The sequence below is a fragment of the Lissotriton vulgaris genome, chromosome 6 (assembly GCF_964263255.1).
Source record: "Lissotriton vulgaris chromosome 6, aLisVul1.2, whole genome shotgun sequence".
NCBI lineage: Eukaryota > Metazoa > Chordata > Amphibia > Caudata > Salamandridae > Lissotriton > Lissotriton vulgaris.
The window spans coordinates 342,716,292-342,737,112 of record NC_141694.1 but is presented as its reverse complement, the minus strand read 5'-3'; the positions used below and the strand labels follow the sequence as shown (position 1 = coordinate 342,737,112).

The window sequence follows — 20,821 nt, the reverse complement described above, 5'->3', positions numbered from 1 at the left end:
ACGTAAAAAGGTATTCGATTTTTTGTTGTTCATGACAACCTGTGCCATAGGGAAGCTGTAAAGCAAGCTCACCCACTGGCTGAAACCAGGTCCAAATCCCAACTTTGTGAGTACAGCGAAGAGGTAGGGCCGTTCAATCGTATCAAAAGCCATAGTGGCGTCTAGGGAGACTATGACTTCGTCTTCACGGATAGTCGGCGCCCTGCCCAAGACCCCATGAACTCTGCGCAGGTTCAAAGTGGTGTTTCTCCTGGGCATGAACCCTGATTGATCCGGGTGTACCATACCGCTTATAACCTTAAGCTGCCTGTTTGCAAGCACTTTGGCTAAGATTTTGGGTTCTGCGTTAAGCAATGAGATAGGGCGGTAGGAGGCGCAGTTAGTTTTGGGTTTCCCTTCCTTGTGAATTGTAACAATGGTTGCAACTCTTTGATCCAAGGGCAATTACCTTTGTTCTCGACTGTTTTCGAACATTGATTTCAGGTATGGGGCTAATTTCTCCGGACGGAACTTGTAGAGCTCGATCGGGATACCGTTTGGGCCAAGAGCCTTGCCAGAGTGAAGAGCTCGGATTGCAGTCGCTATTTTGTCTTCGGTGAGGGCACTGTCCATAAATGCCAGGTCACTGTTCGATAGTACTGGGAGGGAGATATCTCGTAGGAGTTCAGAAGAGTCCGCCTCGGTGTACGGCGCAGCAGAGCTGTAAACTGTGTGAAAGTGCGTTGCGAAGTGGTCGACTTTGTCTTGGAGATCAATTATAGGGTTTCCCTCAGCATTACTTAGTTCTGGGACAAGTCTACTGGCATGTTCCTTTTTGTCCAACCAGGCAATTAATTTCCCAGTCGTAACGACGGCCCAGTCTGTCTTGCCCCAGTAGTTTGGCTCGGTCAGTGACCAGAGCCCTGTATTCTTCCGGTCAGAGACGTAGGGTATGAAGCGCTTCAGGTGAAGGATCAGAATGAACGTCTTGCTCAAGACGGTAGATCTCTTGCTCAACGTCAGAGATGTCTTTTAGCTTGTCTTTTTTGGATCCTGCTATCAGAGAGAGCCTCACCTCGGACCACAGTTTTGAAGACTTCCCACAAAGTTTGTGGTGAGTCAACAGTATGGTCATGCTCTAAAAAGTAATTGTCAATGAATTTGATTAGGTTTTTGCGTATTTTCAGGCTTTTTAGATACCAGGGGTTGATTGGAGCAACGCTTCCAGCCTGGGAGTGGTCAAGATCAATATGGACCCAAATGGGGGAGTGGTCAGAGATGCCCCTAGCTAGATGCCGTTTCCTGTGAATATCTGTAACCTGTGGGGCAGGGACAACTATATAATCAAAACGAGAAAGGCTGTTGTGGGCCCCTGAGTGGAACCGTCCACTAACCCCATCGCTTCCAAGAAGCTCGAGAAGGATTGTGCAGGGTGAGGGATTGTGCGAGGGGAGGTCTGTCCAGTGTGCCTGATATTATGTAGTTGAAGTCGCCGCCGAGCACAAGGTGCCCCTCCAGTAGCAGTAGCAGCAGTGTGCTGAGATCAGCAAATGTTGTGGCCTGTAACCCTGGAGGTGTATATACTGACATGAAAGATATGGTTTGACCCTCCCAGGAGCCTGTGATAACCACATATCTGCTGCGGTCATCAATGTAAGTGGACGTAGGTGACTGGGGGGAATGACTTTTTCTGCATGATGCCCACCCCTGTGGAATTGGACGCAAAGCCTGTATGCTCAACCATCGAGTAGCCCCATCTATGCATAGCTTTAAAAGTGTTACCAATGAGTTGAGTTTCCTAAAGTAATACTATGTCCGGTGCCAATCTCTTAATATGTTGCAATACTATACTTGGCTTGATTTTATCCCCCAACCCGTTAACATTCCATCTTAAGATTTTAACTTCCTTGTTACGCTGTATGCCCATTGACCCGTATGGTGAGAGCCGCAGCGGCCTTTCCTAAGACCGGGACTGCACCATAGAAATAATGTCGAGAGTAATAAACAAAACACTACAGAACAACTACATAAAATACCCCAACCCAACAACCCACCACCCGCTGCCCTTCCCTCTGGGCTCAAAACTGCCCATCAAGAAACTCGCAGAGTGCCTGTCGCCCTAAATAATTTCAAAGAAGAAAAAAACAGGGGAAAAAGCAGTTTGGTTCCATGTCCTGCCCTGTGCTACAACACTGTCACACCCTTGTTGAACATTTAACCTGAGACCATGGATAAGTCAGCAGTCCCCTGCAAAGAAAATACAATTAACTCCCCTCCCCGGCCCGCCCGCACCAAATGCTCCCTTTACTTCTCAAAATGGCGACCATTGTCTGAACCTCTACCTCAAGCCGGTCCACTGTCCGTCTAGCCGGGGGCTCCTCGCTCAGTCTGGTTTTTAGTCCCTTGATGGTCAATCCAGTCCGCAACTGCCTCAGGTCGATCAAAAAAACATGTTCTTCCCTACGCCTCAACTAAGAGGCGCGCTGGGAACAGCATTGAGTATTTCAGGCCCCTCTCTCTCAGGTCGCGTTTTACAGACAGGAATGATCTCCTCTGCTTCTGCACCCTTTGCGTGAAGTCAGGCAAAAAGGAGATAACGGCATTCTCATACCAGAGGGGGGCATTTGCCCTGGAATTTTGGAGGATCACATCTCTGTCCCGGAAGTTTAGGACACGAGTCCGGGACCCAGTGAGCTCGTTCTATCACAAAAAATTTACTTAGGCCTTTGGGTTGCAGGTGTTGGAGGATGAGGTCCTCAACAAACAGTTTGGGAGATTGCCCCTCTGACTTCTCCGCAACTCCTATGATGCAGAGATTGTTGCAACAAAGTCGGCCTTCGTAGTCATCCAGCTTGAGGTCCGTGAGATTCCAGGAGTCTTACAGTTCCTGGACCTCCGTTTGCAACTGCGTGACATCACCCACCAGGCTAGAAGCTGTAATCTCCACCTGTTTCACCTTTTCATTAAGTTTCCCCATATCGGCCCTGATAAGATTAATGTCAATGGCCAATGAGTCCAGGGAGGTCTTGACAACTGTGATGGCCTCCATGACGTCTTTGAGGGAACGTTCATGCTCTTTTTCCCCAGGGCTTCCCCGCCTCCTCAGACCGACGGCCCCGCTGCAAGTCTTTGGACACCGTGTATCGATCCAGTTTGCTAGATTGGACTGTTAGTTTGCCATGTGCTGCCATGTGCTCACCATGTGCTCTGTCCTCCCTCATTGTTGACTGCTCTTGTAATCTGCCTAGAAACAAACTATATTCAGCATCTTCCACCTTCACACATGCTCAGTTGAGCTTGTAGGTCCGTGCAACTGTTCCTAGTATGTAAATGTCAGGATGTGTTTGCCCAAAACAGCTACTGTTAGCTCCTCCCACTTTGTTGAGCAAGCAGATCTTGCATGTCCATATTAGTCATTTTGCATGCTTACATGAGCCAGGACTGCCCCTTGTCCTATACTGACTATGTAACCCTAAGCATATACAAGGGCCCAGTTTTCTGTACTCCTTAGACTGCCTCATTCAGTTGCTAAGGCTTCTGTGTGACTTAGTCTGACTCATTTGAGGTTAATAAAGATGTAACTTTTATATTTCAGCTTCTGTGCCAATTTCTTCTTTGTTGGTTTAAAAGGACCAAGTATCAGTGGGACCCCTAGGAAGGTTTCTTGATTTCATCAGACACCTTCCAGGAGTTCACAATCAGATAGCAGATCCGTCGAATTCACGAATGGGAACTACATCCGCAAGTTCTTCAACCGTTTTTCCACAAGTGAGTCATCCAGACGTTGATCTGTTTGCCACACAAGAAAACGCAAAATGCCCAACCTTCGCCGCCAGGTTTCTACACCCGCTGTCCAAGGGCAATGTGATATGGATTAACTGGTCAGGCAGATTTGCGTACGCTTTTCCGCCACTACCACTAATACCATTAATTAAGAAAGGAAGATCTGTGGGTAAAACTTCTCTACGAAGGGAAACAGAAAAACTGCTCCAAGTTTTGGCAAATGGTCAAAAGACTACAGAACCTTGATCATTTAGGTCAAAACTCAAATATTTCAGAGGAGGTATGGACAAAATACCTATTGACATATTTCAATAATGATGACACCACGGAGGACGCCGTTATAAACAATCCTTGTTCAAAACCCATAAGGGCAAAATCAAAAGGAAATTCGAATAACACGGGCATAGAAGCCCAGGGAAAGTGTGCTCACGGAGTCACTAACACACTAATATTTGATAAATCCAATACGGAAGAAGATCCTGCAAAGGCTATCGAGCCAGGCCCATCGTACGAAATCTTGCCGGCAGACATCAAACGGAAAATATCGAGGGGCCACCCACTGGGGCACCGGGGCCGAATGGCATTCCACCGATACTGTATAAATCAGATGTGGAGTTCTGGAGCGAATCGCTGGCACCAATATTTAAAAATATAAAACACACTCAGACTCTCCCAGAGTCTTGGCATAGGTCCGTCATCAGCCCGATTTATAAACGCGGTAGAAAGAAGCACCCCAGCAGCTACTGGCTCATTGCCTACTAGACGTGGAGGCCAAATACTTCGCTGGAGTCATCCTGGAGGAACTAACTTCATGGGCATCCGAAAACTTAATTATCCCAATAAATCAAACGGGTTTCTCGAAAGGCCAAGGGACCACAATCAACATCATAGCATTGTTCTTTGCTGATGGGAGCTGCAAAAGAGATTAAGTCATCTTTATACCTCTTGTTCATCGATTATACAGCGGCATTCGATCATGTGGACCGCAGCAAACTATGGCAGAAACTGGATCACTGGGGAATACCGAAACGCCTCCTAGATGCGCTAATTATGCTCCCTTCAGAAACCTGGATCAAAATTAAACTCTGGGCAGGTACGCACCTTTTGAATGCCATCAGGACAACAAAAGGGCTAAAGCAGGGGTGCGTATTAGCACCACTACTATTTAATCTTTTCCTAGCCGACCTACCTGGGGTCCTCGATAAATGTCCTAACCACACACGCAAATTGGGGAAAATCGTCGTTTCCAACCTTCTATTCGCGGACGACCTGGTGCTGATAAGTCTGACACCAACGGGTCTCCAACACCTCTTGAACGCAACTCACACTTTTTCAGCAAAAAACCCCCTCCAAATTAATTTTAGCAAATCAAAGGTCATCGCTGTGAACCACAGGAAAAAAGGAATCTCTGTTGGCATTTGAATGGAGAACAGCTTGACCGGGTGACGTCTTATAAATACCTGGGAGTTATCCCGGACACCAAAAACACGTCTAGGGTACAACTTGACTCCTTACGAGGGAAGGCGACGGCGATCTACCTGGCATTAAAACCATTAAAGGCCAAACTACCAAACTACCTGATCTCACCTTTAAACTGCTCCTTGAAATTTTGCGTGCAAAACTACAGCCCACTCTCACATACGGCAGCGAATCGCTCCAATGGAAGGATGCCGTATTACTGGATACAGTCATAGCCAACACATACAGGGGTATTTTCAATCTCCCAAAATACCTCTCTCCAGCCCAAATTCGACTAGAGTTCAACATCCTCAAACAAACCCTAGAAAGGCGGAGCGTGTGCATAGCCAGGTGGCACAAGATCCGCATAGCAGAGACTGGCTCCCTAAGTTCCAACGTATGGGAAGAGCTACTTCGGCAACACAAATCCTCCCCCAGAGACTACCTATTTGAATCTATCCAAGTCCTTGGCCTGACCGACATCTGGGAAACATCAATAGACCTTTTGTCCCTAAAACAAATCGCCAAAAGTTGGCGCGCATTATCTCAGCGATCGAAGGCAAGCATGATCTAGCAAACAGGGCCCACGGCTGGATAACAGTGGGTGACTATGGAAAAATTCAACTGCAAGCATACCTCAACATCGGTATGAAAAAGGAACTCAAAGAAAAGCTGCTAAAACTACGCCTAGGCGTGATCCCCATACTCCCTCACCTCCCACCCTGGGTAAGAAACCACTCTTTGCAGCAGTGTCGCCTGTGTAAAACCGCCAAGGAGGACATTGTCCATGTGATTTGCATCTGTCCTAGACTAAAAGACCTGAGGCATAACTTTTTACTACCATTCTTTAAACTACATGCCGTTCGGTCCTGCAGGCAGTCAAATTGTGCTTTCACACCTATAACACTAAATTGAACTGTCAGGTTGTGAGGTTCTTTGATTCGGCAAAGAAAAGACTAAACAGTGCTTGACGAACATTACACGGCCCGAGGACTAGCACCAACTGATCTCAATTAATTCTTCACTTTTAACTTAATTTAATCTGATATGCCTAAGTACACACGTCTTTTAAAATGTATATATTGGTGTTTTTACAATTTTTTAAAGGTTTTTATTAACCATGTACAAACAATAAACGTATTACTTACTCACTAATACCATTAGTAGTACGCAAGCTCAGACAACAGTCTCTCAAATTAATCCTGGTAGCTCCCTCATGGGCACGCCAGCCGTGGTTCACTACACTGCTAGAACTCTCTCTAGTTCCACACCAAAAGTTACGCCTCACATCATCCCTGCTTACGCAAAACCATGGAGACATTAGACATCCAGACCCAAATCAACTGAATTTATCGATCTGGCTCCTGAAGTCTTAGAGTTTGGTTATCTTAACCTACCACCAGACTGTCTGAACATCACTAAAGAGGCCAGGAGACCTACTACCAGAGCTTGTTATGCTGCTAAATGGAAGAGATTTGCCATTTATTGCAACAATAACCAAACTGATCCCCTGGACGCGTCTATCCAGAATATCATTTGCTACCTTTTTACATTTACAAAGATGTAAATGTAAATTGATACTTGTATAGCGCACTACTCACCCGCAAGGTTCTCAAGGCGCTTGTACGAATACCGCTGTGGAACCCATCCTGGCTTTCTCTGTGAGGCGTCCACTCCTGGGTACCCCCAAGGTGGAGGCCAGGCATCCTTAGCGTTGTGGGGGCCGTTGTGGAGATTAAGCAAGCTATTGCCCAGAGTTGCAGAGTGGGACTTAATGATTGGAATAGGCACCGAGGCGAGAATTATCAGGTCCGTGGAATTTTGAGCCCAAGACCCTCTAAGGCGGGGAATTGAACCCTGGTCCCGGGCTAGACTTCTGCATCAGGGTCTGCTGCTCTAATCATTGAGCCACATATTCATCCATATGCCTGCACCTCGCAGCAATTGCAGCGTATTTACAAAACAGACAACATCTGTCTCTCTTTAAAGTGCCTGCTATTAAAGCATTTATGGAAGGACTAAAAAGAATCATTCCCCCCAGGTTACCACCTTCTCCAGTGTGAAACCTAAACGTTGTTCTTACAAGACTCATGGGACCTCCTTTTGAGACTTAACACAAATATGAATTGCAATTCCTCACGTGGAAAACAGATTTCCTTATTGCTATTACCTCTCTTAGAAGAGTAAGTGAGATACAATGTTTCACAATACAAGAACCATTTTTGCAACTACATCGTAACCAAGTGGTTCTAAGAACTAATCCGAAATTCCTTCCAAAAAATTACTCCTTTTCATTTAAACCAATCTGTAGAGTTACCTGTGTTTTTCCAAAACCCTGACTCTGTAGCAGAAAGAGCTCTACACACACTAGATGTTAAAAGAGCTCTTCTCTACTATATAGATAGAAGTAAATCTTTTCGAAAAACTAAACAATTGTTTGTGTCTTTCTCTCCACCTCATAAAGGCAACCCCATCTCTAAGGGTGGAATTGCAAGGTGGATTGTAAAATGTATACAAATATGCTATCAAAAAGCAAATTGTACATTAACAATGGAAGGATGCCGTATTACTCCTAGAGCGCACTCCACACGCAAACTAGGAGCCTCTATGGCTTTCTTGGGGAACATTCCCCTAGAGGACATATGCAAAGCAGCAACATGGTCTACAACACACACCTTCACTAAACACTACTGTGTTGATGTGCAAGCCAAGCAGCAAGCTGCAGTAGGCCAAGCTGTCCTTAAAACTCTTTTTCAAAGTGCTGCAACACATACAGGTTACCACCGCTAGGGGAGACACTGCTGCACAATCGATGCTAAGTGTAGTATCTGCAGCTCATATGCCTTGAACAGAAAATGCTACTTATCAGTATGCATCTGTTCTTGGTATGTAGAGCTGCAGATTGCTACACGCCCTCCCGCCTCTCCGGGACCTGTATCTGTTCCAGTTTTATCTTACTTAGATGTACATGCATGGACATCCTTTTTCTTTACTTCTAACTCCATCATTTCCCATCATGGCGAAAAATAATCTAAGGATGGAGCTGATGCCCATGCGCACTCGTCCAAGGGAGGAGTCACCTATCTCGTAACTACAAAAGACTTCTTCCAAGACGACAACAACATGCAATCATCCGAGCCCAACACCAGGTGGCGATCTAATGCTAAGTGTAGTAATCCGCAGCTCTACATGCCAAGAACAGCTGCATACTGGTAAGTGTTTCAACAAACAAGGGAACCCTCTAGGTAAGCAAGGACCTGGGATAATACTCAATTTGAACAACAACGGTCCTTGACAAGAAAAGATAAACAATAAAAATAATTATAGGCCACAATCTACACTATAATGACCATAAAGTCCAGCCGGACTTCGTATTTAATTAGCTACTGAAATGAGTAAAGATAGCCAAACAACAATACAGCAGTGGGACACAGTCCTGTATCCACAAGGCTAGACAAACAATTAACAAAGGGTTTTCAGGCAAATTCAAAGTAAAGGAGCAAAAAAGATAGTCACTTTGCTTCACAATATGTAGACAAAACATAATTTAGCACAAAATTGTGAACTGGTGTTTATACTACAGAATTAGTCGACGGCGTTTCGATCCAGTTAGAATTATGGATCATCATCAGGACATTTCAGTGTTTTGCCTGAATTAAAAGCCTCGTAATGAATAGTAATACCTTTCAGGAAGATGGAAGTAAATTGTAGGGTAGGATGAATCGAAGGTGGGAATGTTCAACCAGCAACCTCAGGGTTATAATTGTGGCCCCTTGATGCGTTATACGTAGTGGCCAAATTTATTTCCACGGCAAGGGTATGCACGGGGGATAATAAGGGAGAATGCAAGGGTCTCTTGCTGGAAGTCGTACGACCCGATCCGCACCAATTGGGCGCGGTATTATCGGGCGACTTCAAGTGGTGGAAACCTTAATTAAGGTATCAAAGGTTCACAGTGGAACTCCCACACGCGTCTACGGACCACAGTCGCATATAGTGCCTTAAAACATATGTAGGTACTCACACATATACCAATGAGATATTCATTCACTCACCAACACACTCATACGCACACTAATTCACCCATACAGCCCTTCCCAGATGCACTTTTGAATCCATACAACCAGTGAATCACCGACTCAGACATCTGTGCAGAGTTACTCCCCCCGTCCACCGACCCACACAGACACTCAGGCACCCATACAGATACTCAGACAACAAATCAATAACCTATATAGACAGTCCTGTACCTACTCACCAACCCATGCAGCCACTTACACACCAACTGAGAGACTAATACAGTGTTTCACACAGTTTAGTCACTAATCCATGTATTCAGTAAGACACGTTAAATCCCTGTTATGCATTCAGTCAACTATAACGTCCCTGAAACCTATGTTTTTTTTAGAGTGTGTGTGTGTGTATATATATATATATATATATATATATATATATATATATATATATATATATATATATATATATATATATATATATATGCTTATACATCTTTTGTATAGGTGTCTCTATACACAGTCATGTTAGCTGCCTTTCTTAAGAGGGAGTGCATTTTTGCTTACGTTGCTGTGCTTTTCCACATGTCCTAGAGGAACCTTCACTTGTTTGTATCTTTGCTGTTGGTAATCCTTCTTACTCTGGGTACTATGTTGAATAGTCCCAGAGGGGACTGACCACAAGTGGTCTATGCTCCTATTGTTATTATTGTTCCCACTGCTTTTCTTAAAGCATTTATTGGTGCTCTCTACATCACATGATTCTATGGCACAAAGCTTTGGATCAGTGGTATTGGCTATTGTCCTTGGCCTTTAGCCCCGTCCACTAATAGTCCGGCTACCATTGGAGGAACTCTGTAGTATAACGGTTATATGACTTGTTCTTTCCAGCACCTCTTTATTCTTTTGCTGTGGTGTCTTTCCATGTGTTTCCATTGTTTCGGACTTCGGTTCCGTAGAGTTTTCCATAATATTTCTGGTGATGCGTCTTTTATTCCTCACCTACCTTCCTGACAGCCAGTCACTCTCTCTTATAATAGGCCAGCTAGTCCTACCCGGTAATCTTTGGGGGGATCACTTCGCAGATCCTCCTCCAGAGATGGTATTGCTATGGGTATCTAATTCAAAGGTAAGGAATCTGCAGCTAAATGTCTCTATCAGACGAACACGTTACTTACTTTTGATAACACTTTATGTGGTAGAGACAGGATCTAGCCGCAGATTCCTTACCAACTCACCCATCCTCCTCACTCTGCAAACTGGTTGATTCTTTTGTCTATCAGATCCCTTACTGAGCACTCTTGTGCCTTTTCATTAGGTTTTATTTAAATACATAAAAAAAAAATTAAAACATTTTATCAAAAGCAGATACTTTTTGGGTACTCTGTTTCCATAAGCAGTTTCCATGAGTGACTATGCGATTTTTTTTGTGTGGAAAATAGTCACTAAAGAAACTGACGTAAACGCATCAGGGAGGGATTATATGGATGGGTCAATGTCGCATCTTGTAGAGGGCTCCACTAAGGAGTCGCAAGACGCCCTCTACCGAAGCACGTACTGCTGTTAAAAGAAAAAAATAAATCCAAATTCATTTGGGCGCCTGGGAATAATTCAAAGAATTCAAAAGTATGGAATGTTCTGCGATATCCTGTCTCTACCAGATAATTCATTACCAAAGGTAAGTAACTTATTCTTCAGTTCCAGGTACTACATTCAGAAATGCTACTTTCTATTTGTTCAAGCATAGACTATTTGCATTCACGTGCTTTTCAGAAGTTTGTAAAAATTTCTCCAAACATAAAGTATAATCACGCCTGCTATACCAAATGCAAGAATCATAATGCATGCTTTCAATTTAGCACAACTTAGTTCTAGTGTGTTAAAAAAAGGAGTAGCAGTAAGAAAAATATACAGGTAACTGTGCGTGGCGTTTATGAACAAAAGAGCATTCTTTTCTCTTCATAATTGAACCCAAGAACACGTGGCATTAGAAGAACACAATAAACAATAGAGAAGTATGCCATGCCGTTCCCGGCAGAAACATCCTGATGTTGCATGACTTTTATTGACTAGACAGCTAAGTGCGGCTCCCGCAGTATTGTTTAATCTGGTTTTTTTCCTTGTAATATCACCTTCCTTCGTCGCAGACAAACGACTACTCGATTTTCATGAATTTCTAATGTATGTATGTTTTTAAATGTTTTGTAGGATGATTTCCTTCTAATACATTATGACAAAGGTCCATGTCGAAATAAATTGGGCCACTCTCGGGCTTCTGTCATCTGGCACAGGACGCAGGTAAGCGCTGTGTTCTCAACCCAAAAATGCTAATAACCAGTGCTAAAGGATTGAAAGTGTTTAGAGTTGTTTGTAAATTGATTTTGTTTATTTTGCAGTGTTTCTTTTCAGGGTATCGTCATGAGATTGTTTCGTTTATGTTTATAGAATGTAAACCTAATTCTTAATTGCAGATGTTTTTAGAGTGTTTATGTGGTTGTCTGTAGTTACCCTAAGATTGCTTGTACTGCTTGAGACATTTCTAATCAGCTACATGTGGCAACACTAGCTAACAGGTGTCATCAAACCTGGATCCTTTGCCATTACAGGGAATTAATCAAATGTCTCTACCGCAAGGGTGCCAAAGCCCGCAAACCTATGCATGACTCCAAAACATTTCAAAGAATCAATGTTATGCAGTGATTTATCTCTGCTTGTTTTGCTATCGACTACAGAATTGTCACCTAGGTAATACATTGAAGGGGTAGTTGGGTCAACCCTTGCTCATGATTGGATGGGCTTAATGTCTCTCAGTTCCATGCTCCTGATTCAGTGGCTTCTCTCCCTATTCTTTTTGTGCCGCCCTGGAGCATTCCTTCGGTATCCTCCTTTTGCTGTATGATCTGTATCCTTTCACTGCTACTTTTTAGTTTTTGCCTACAGACTGATTTTGACTGTCTGTTGTCTACAGTACTAATACTTATAGTGGGGTTTGAGTCGGCTTACTGCAGATTGGCTTTCCTGTTACTGTCTTTTGATTGCTTCTTATTCAATGACTTTCATTACCGTTCTTGTCGCCCTGCTGGAGCATAGTTGTATTATCATTCTTTTCATTGGATTACTTTCACTATGCTTCCACTTCTCACATTCAGGAAACTCCCTTCATCTTTTTCTGTCAACACTCCATGAGGGTGCATGTGTTTTCTTGCTCTCTTCCTGAATCGGTGCTTTTTCCTTCAAGTCCCTGCTCCAGGTCCTGATCCCTTCTTCCCCAACACCCAGCTTATTGGTTGCATCTCATACATCCCATTCAGTTTTATTTTTTTCAAACTCTGACTTTCCTCCTATCCAACCCACCACAAGCCCCGCTATTACTCCCTCAATTACCCTGTTGCTGCTGGCTCCCTCTTTCCTCCACATTGACTACCCCGTACTCCTTCCTTTTATTCAAGGTACTTATTTATTTTTGATGGCCCAGCTGCTGCAGTTTGCTGCCCGGCCTCTCCTTTTTTAAAAGGTGATTTTAATTATTCCTATGCTCTCAGAAGGATCAATCTTTAACATTTGCACCTATGGAATGAACTTCCTGTATGTCAATGGGAAATGTATTTAAATGATTTGTAGCAGGACCTTAGAGACTGGGAAACGTACTCAAACTGTCTCATGGTCAGATAGCCATCCAGGCTAGGCCAAGTAAACCAGGCTACCTTTGTAATGGAAAAGATGCTCAGTTGGATAAATCTCAATTCTCAAGTACTCCATATCCATTGGTCCGAAGGCTTTTCTCACTGCAGTGGAGTGTGCGAGCAGGATGATTCCGAGAACTGCTCCACGGCCCTGGCTGCAGGTGGGTCGTAGCTTTCTGTGGAAACAAATTCCGAAATTTTAAAAACTTTCAGTTGGTCGACATGCTTCCGATGGCTGTCGAAAACTGTTGGAATTGAATCCTGTTTTCATATGGATTTTCAACTTTTTCCATTAAGAATAATGTAGGCAAGAGAAAGCAATCTTTTTAAATGTGATACATCTATAAATAGGTGCCTGCTAGAGATAGAATATAGTATTTCTTCAGCACTCTAAATGTTGATTTAATATTAATCCACTAAACTCGAATTGTCCTTTACTGGTAAATTGTGTTAGTAGGGAATGTTTTAATTCTCTTTGTAGGTAATCATTCTTCTTTATTTTTTCTTTATTCTAGGTAGTGGGAATTTTCGCTGGATTTGGCCTACTGCTTTTAGTAGCATCGCCTTTTCTTTTACTTGCAACCCCATTTGTGCTGTGCTGCAAATGCAAATGTAGTAAAGGAGACGACGACCCCTTGCCTTCTTAGTTAAAGATAGAATGGGGGTTTTCACTACATCTTGCACTCCATAGTCTGTCCTATATTTTCACTCTCATTCTTGCATTGTGCCTATCAGACTTTGCAATATCAGGCTTTAAAGTGACACAGCTGCGCTGTAATTCTGCAAACTCTTTCTACAAGTGCTGCAGAATCCCAGACAGAGGAATTCCAAAATTCAAACTTCACCCGAAGAGGACACCATAGCATGTTATTAAGTGGCATGCCAGATGGAAGTTAAAAGATTAGGAAGAATTCATATATTGAAACGAACTTGAAAATCTGCTGTTAACATCCACAGATACCTATAACAACTTTGACTCATATAAGATCAAATGATGTATCCAAACATCAGTTCACTTTTTAATTTAGGTGAAAACATCACCAAGGGCTCTTTTTCCACCTACTTTTTAATTTACGCATTGTTTTAAGCTCATGCGTTTCTTGTCAATAGCGGATCAACATATCTGTTTCTTTAACTTCAGTTGTTAATGTAGGCGATTCTGCCATATATGTAATGCATTTCCACCCAGTACAAGAATTGCCCAGTGATTGTGAAGCCTGCCGCAAGCTGTTAAACCAAATACATTCTCAGCAAAGTACTGTGCATAAAAGAAACATTTGGCACAGTGGCACACGGACATCCCCAGTTTGGCTACATTCCTTTGCCGTTCCATGTTAGCTACCATCTTTGTGGACTTGGTAAGATTCCTTGCACTTTAAATTGTTTTAAATTGTTTTATTCTTTTAGGAAGACGTTAACCTTGCAGTATTTGTGCTGTTTTTTTCTGACTAGAGGACCTTACGATGTAATAATTGATGCCATATGCAGTTAGCCGCAGATGACAAACGCCGGCACGTGATGCCTGATTTGGTGATTAAATCTGGAGAAACCACGTACCAGAAATTTTCTTCACCATAGGGAGAGCAGAGTGGAGGCATTTAAACCAACCACCTCCTCCAGAACACCTTGGATTCTCTATTACCACCACCTTAAAAACAGCCCCTTTATCTCCAGTTTAGGCAAAAGGCTGTTTGTTTTCCATGTGATACAAAATCTAATAATTATGTCAACCAGTTTTCTGGGAATGCACAGTAAATGTGGTCTTTTCTCCCATAAAACCATTGATTTTATGTTTTATTGAAAGAATTTTCAGTTCACAGTACAATAGTCCTTCTAACCTGGGGACAGTTTCCTGATCTTGAACTTCAAATAGTTTATTGGTTTGCGTCAAGGAGGGCTAGCAGGCTATATCTTTATGACAGATTATCTGGGCCCTTTTTTTAAATTAGGATTATAATACTGCCCTTCCAACTCAGTCTTTCGTCATCATGGAATGTAAGATTTGATCAAAACCTAAGATGGTGCAGGATCTAGCTGTAGAGATCTATTTAGCTATGTCACTGGCCATGGTGCAAATAAGTTACTTGTTGACTTGGTGGAATAAGAGGCAGCAAACTTATTAGAAATATTACTGTTGAATACATAATTATTGGAGGTTCCTTGCACTTTGAATGGTTTTATTATTTTAGGCAGGCTTTAACCTTTTGGCGGTTGTGCTGCTTTTTTCAGGCTTGAGAAACTTATGATGCAATCATTGAGTCCACCCACAGTTAACAACATATGACAAACACATGTACTTGGTATCTGGTTTAGAGATGAAATCTAAGTCTGTAGAGTAATACACTTCAGGAATTTTCTTCGCCATAGGGACAGCAGGGTGGGGGTATTTAAACCAACCACGTCCTCCAGAACCCCCATGAATTTTCTGTTACCGTCAGCATAACCTGTTTCTGTTACGCTGACTCAAGACTGAATGAGGATATTTATTTGTGCCTGTATGAAGGGTGATTAAAGGTCAATATTTCCCTTTGTTTTTTTGACCAGCTGCGATACATCAGTACATGATTGGTATCGTCAAGTTTTATATTATATACTGAGCAGTTTTATTTACTGAGTTCTTTTTTACTTTCTCAGGGTGTGTACAAATTTTGCCCCGGCAGGGAATATAGTTTTCAAATTGTCTGCATATTAGGTGGTTTATTTCAGACTAGAGTAGTTTTTCAAAAGAATCTCTCTTTGTAACTGTTATGACTTCGGTTGGAGACTTCAGAGTGACTTTTTCTCGTAATGACGTTTATGGTGGTTTCATCATCTTCAATCATGTTTTTTTCGTTCCAGTTTATGCATTCAAGGAACAGACAATCTCAACTGTGAACTAAATTATTTCTGGCAAATGCTGATGTGTAGTTGTTTTTTCCACTTGATATAAACACCTGGAAAGTCATGTTGAACTCCTCATTGAGTAAAACTATTTCTGCAATATGCAGTCGAGTCCATCTACTATTATAAATATCGACGATCCTAATCGGTAGAGTGAAGAAGGATTTAGACTATTCACCCTCATCAAAAGTATGTAGGCACTGATGCAAACGCAACAGAAAATCGCAGCTTGTGTCCCCTTCACATCCAGACCCTGGTGTGCTGTTTTTATTGTGAATACACATAAAGATGCCGGTAACCCATGCTCTCATAGCTGTAACCATTTCTTGCAAAGAAAGAGGAGTTCACTTTATTGGTCTAGGTGTTCTGGGATGCCTTCGCATCTTCTTGCCGTCTCCCCTGCCACGCCATGTCTTCAAAGCTTTTTTCTCCACAAGTGAAACGCCGCAGTAATTGCCATTAATTGAGCATAGGTGCAAATATTTAAAGCCCTGTAGTCTTGCAGGGAAAACCTATTTCAAGCAATTAGTCCAAATAGACCTTCACCTGTCCACCACTAACAATCTTATTGGCCCTCTGTTACTTTACCTCTGCACTGTATTATGTTGAACTCTTAAAGGTCCGTCCAAAAAACACATTGACAATTGAGGCAGCCAAGCAGTGCCTTATATTTGTCAAACAGTTCACAGATATGTTAAGCAATATATTCATGGGTGGTTCCAACTGGATGGAGGTCTACTGCCTAAATCCATTGCTGGATTTAGGCAGCAGACCTCATTTCAGTGGCTCCTGATTTAATCTTAGACTTGCTGCGTAGCATCAAAACCTTATCCAACCCTCTCTACTCAAAGGGTTTTGCAAGTTTGGAAGAAAATATTGCTTGTTCAGTTTGCTATCCAGAGTCCCCATCAGATCTCAGAGTTCTTACAAGTTAACACAGGATCTCATATTTTTCAAGGCTGCAGAGACTTTTCAACCAGACCATTTGGCAGGCACCTGTTTCCTACCTAAAGAGGAGAGCCAAAGATTTTAATGTTAGGCCTAGCCATGCATTTAAACCAGTGTTCTAGATATAGCTTCCCTCTTTTCGCACAAGAGGTAAACATGGTTAGCGATACCTATGTGATGGTTTAATGATGGGCAGTACACATCAGAATGCATATCCCATGTGAAATACTCTGTAATTCACAGATGCGTTCCTTGGTCTTGTCCAAAACAATTCCGTTATTTCAGATCTCTTTTAGACACTATTGTCCACTGGTGAGTGGAACAAAAATGACACAAAGCGCAAAATTCAAAATGTTCCAGCTATAAGACACCTTTATGGATTTTTATGTTTCATTTTTGTGATCGGGGGAGGGAGACATGCCAGTCCTATACTACTTAAGAAAGCAGAGCAGTAGAGATACTACCTATTTCTATTGGCAGAATTATAGGCTGGTGATTGGCCAACTCAGAGAAAATGTTTCTAATTACAGTTCATATTGTGTGAAAATACAGTATAAATCGAAAGACACTTTGCCATTCCTCCCACATTCACACCAAAGTAGGATTCGAACTAGCAATTTCTCAGTCTTCACCTCCAGATTTGCAAGATCTGTCCTACTAACCTGTGTGTGATCAACTAGACAGATAACTTTCAAGAATTGGCCACTGTGGGTGGACTCGGAGTTTTATGCCTGATATGCCTTTATGTGTTGTTTTAAATGGGCTCATTGTTTTTCTCTCATACACTCTGATAGGAGTACATTGAAGGCCCCAAAATATGAGGTCTATTAATTATTGCTTCAACTTTGCTTGATTCTGGTTTTCAAAGCTGCTCCTGGGGTATTTTTATCGATGTGGCTGTCCACTCTTGACCCCTTTTGACTTGCTGGTTGTATGGCATGACACTATGCCTCTTTCTGCAATTGCTCAGCTTGAATTTCTGGTCCTTCAAGAGTCCCGATTAGCATACTTGGACAAAATGATTGTCATTGCATCTGCTCGACAATTCTCCCCAGATTGTAACTAAATGTATGTGACTAAGGGGCTGATTACGATGTCGGTCTGTAAGCCTCCAACCACTTGTTGGAGGTTTACCGATCGACATGGTAGTTTTACAGTCCGATCACCCAATTATGATGTAGGCGGTAGCCTTAAATAATCATAATTCCCCCATGAGCGACGTTTCCGCCGCCTGGATTATGATGTCCGTTTATGACAGGCTTTTCATGTCCGGCTTTCTGACATAAAAAGCCTGTTTGAAAGCGACTTTTCAGTGGCCTCTGTAAGGAGCCTGCCACGCAGGGCAGAAATTAACAGATGCTCCCATTTTGAAATGGGACCATAGTACAGTTGGTTCCGAGACTTCGTAATGATGCCCTTGGTGTTTGTCTGTAATAATTAAAATAGATTTCAACATTGTCTCTTGCACTGCTGTTTTAGTAATGTCATTAAACAAGGTGTTCGAGGCACGTGAGCTGTAGATCACATGCTTTGCATACTCCTGCCATCCAGTGTTGAGTCTGGATGTTTGCACTTTGTTTTTCTTCGAAGAGGTCTTTCTAGTCATGAGGTAGGTGACTCCTCCTTTCGGTGATAGTGCACATGGGCATCGACTCCATTGTTAGATTGTTTATCCACCATCAGGTTCGGAGGTATATTGCTGCACTGAGGTTCGGCACTGTGTCTCCGGTTCCCCTCTGTGCGCAATCCACTTACCCTCGACGGTATTGTTATTCAATCGCATTTCCCATTCTCCGCGTAACTTATCGTAAGGAAAAAACCTCTTTCGACTGGAAACTTTGTGGAATGCCATTGGGCCTAGCCACGTCAGGCCAGCTCGCAGGCGATGGAACAGACTCCATTTAAATTCTGCCACGCCAAGTACCCACGCACCGACTCGCATGAAGTGTGCAACTTGTGTCCCTCCTAGGAGCACAACTAACAAGACTGCGACGCGTGTAGGTCCTTCTGATCCAAGAAGGCACTCCGTGACCGTCTGGCTCGCTGTCAGGAAATACACCATCAACATAGTGGCTCCATCCCAGACCTCTTCAGAGAAGATTCTCAACAAGACGCTGACAACGCGCAAGGAGCGGAGGAAAATGACAAGCATGTTTCCCTGTCTGAAGTATAATCCGACATGGATGAAGATATTCCGCAGGGTCAGTATACCATGAGAAGCAATACTCCCCTGCCCCAGACTCTACCTCTGCCTAAGAAAAAGGCTCTGGTCCCGCCTCTGCCTCAGGCCAAGTTTGCCACCGAGAGCAGGTTTCCAACGCCCCGCCTTCGGGACCGGCACCGAAACAGATATTAAAGCCATCTGGCTAGGGTCCCTGTCAGCCCCATTCGGGCACCAAGCCGTATCCATCAACACTGAAACCAAAGCACTGTTTTGATGGCAATCCCCGCTACCGAAACCGAAAATTTCTTAGGATCCGAGCACTTTGACCACGAAAATACCAGCACTGAAAATATTAGCACTGAAACAAAAAACTACTCCGAATCCATCAAAGGAGCATTATTTCGACGTCCCGCCTTGAAACACAGACCCGAAACAAAAGGAACTGGTTATCAATCCCAAAACTGGACGTATTCAGACAAAAATTGCCATTGAAACGCAAACCAGAAACAGAGGACACTTACCATATCCCTCTTTAGAGGAAACATCTTGGGATTAAAACCTCTCCTCCTCCTCTATCACCTTCTTCCCCACTTAACCCAAATTTGTTAATAACACCCACAAATTCATCACCACCACAAATACCTGACAACCAGGATGACAGGTATGGGAATGCGGTAGACGACAATAGTCCTGATCCATGGGACGATTATAATACAGATCCTAACTCAGATAATCCAGACTTGTACCGTACAAAACCCTCTCCACCTGATGATGATGTAGGGTACATAGAGTTAATAAATAGGGCTAAATATCATGGCGTTTAGCTTCATAAGGAATCCCATGAGGAAGATTTACTCTTTGAAACATTAAGTTCATCCCCGAGATCCACTCATACACTGCCTATGCTTAAGGGTATGCTTAAGCTTGCAGACAACATTTTTAAAGATTCTGTTTGCACAAGAATCCTTACACCAAGGGTAGATAAAAAATATAAGTCTGCACCAACAGACCAAGCTTATATCAAGGGTTAGTTACCCTTCGATTCCCTTGTGGTTTCAAATGCTCATAAACGGGCAAACTCACAAACCTCTGAGGATGCCCCTCCTCCGGACAAGAAATCAAAATTAATCGAAGCCTCAGGGAAAAGAGTGGCTGCACAGTCAGCCAATCACTGGCATATTGCCAATACTCAGGCGCTTTTTTTACTTGAAGTACACCAGGCTAAAGCACACAACCTGAAACTAATCTCAAACACTTCCATTATATTTATTGAAGTTTTGTATAGCGCTAGCTGGACCCGAGGGTATCAGAGCGCTTCACAACAAATACAAATAAGCATTAAAAAGACAGTGAGGTCAGAAAACAGGGCAGGGAGAACAGGGGGGGGAAGCAAAAATCTGTACAATAACAACATGAGCGCACTCCAGGGCAGAGATCGATAGCGAGTCATCCGGATCTGGGATCATAGAGATCATGGCCTGTCAAAGTCAAACGTGGAGTTCTCGTTACGATCCAGAACGCTCAAGGAAGAGGGCTTTGAGTAGCATCTTGAATTCCGGGAAGGAGGCGGCCATTCTGATATAGGGGGGGGGGGTGTAGTTCCATATCTTGGGAGCATTACCCGCAAAGGACTTTCTAGATGTTTTGTGTTTCTGTGATATGAGAGGAATGAGTATTGGCGTGTTGGAGCTTCTGAGGTTCCTAGACTGACCGGCCCTTTTGAGTTTGTTGGCCAGATATTCTGGTTTGCCTGTATGCAGGGCTTTGTGAGTGAGGCAAGCTGTATGGAAGCTGGCTCGTTGGTCAATAGGGAGCCACTTCAGATCCTTGAGAGCCGGGGAGATGTGCTCGTATTTCTTTGTTCCTGTGACCATTCTTGCTGCGGCGATGAGGGTAGAGGTCAGAGGTCCCAG

General features: G+C 43.2%; 1 protein-coding gene across 1 annotated transcript in view; it reads left to right on the top strand.

The window, feature by feature from the left end:
* The window catches only part of RNF144A (ring finger protein 144A), a 72,993-nt gene extending 58,819 nt beyond the window's left edge, over positions 1-14,174 (top strand). The window contains exons 7-8 of the mRNA XM_086925198.1: positions 11,442-11,531; positions 13,432-14,174. Coding sequence (XP_086781324.1) covers positions 11,442-11,531; positions 13,432-13,563 — 222 coding nt within the window. The 3' untranslated portion in view covers positions 13,564-14,174. The remainder of the gene's footprint in view (positions 1-11,441; positions 11,532-13,431) is intronic.
* The last annotated feature ends 6,647 nt before the right edge of the window (positions 14,175-20,821 follow it).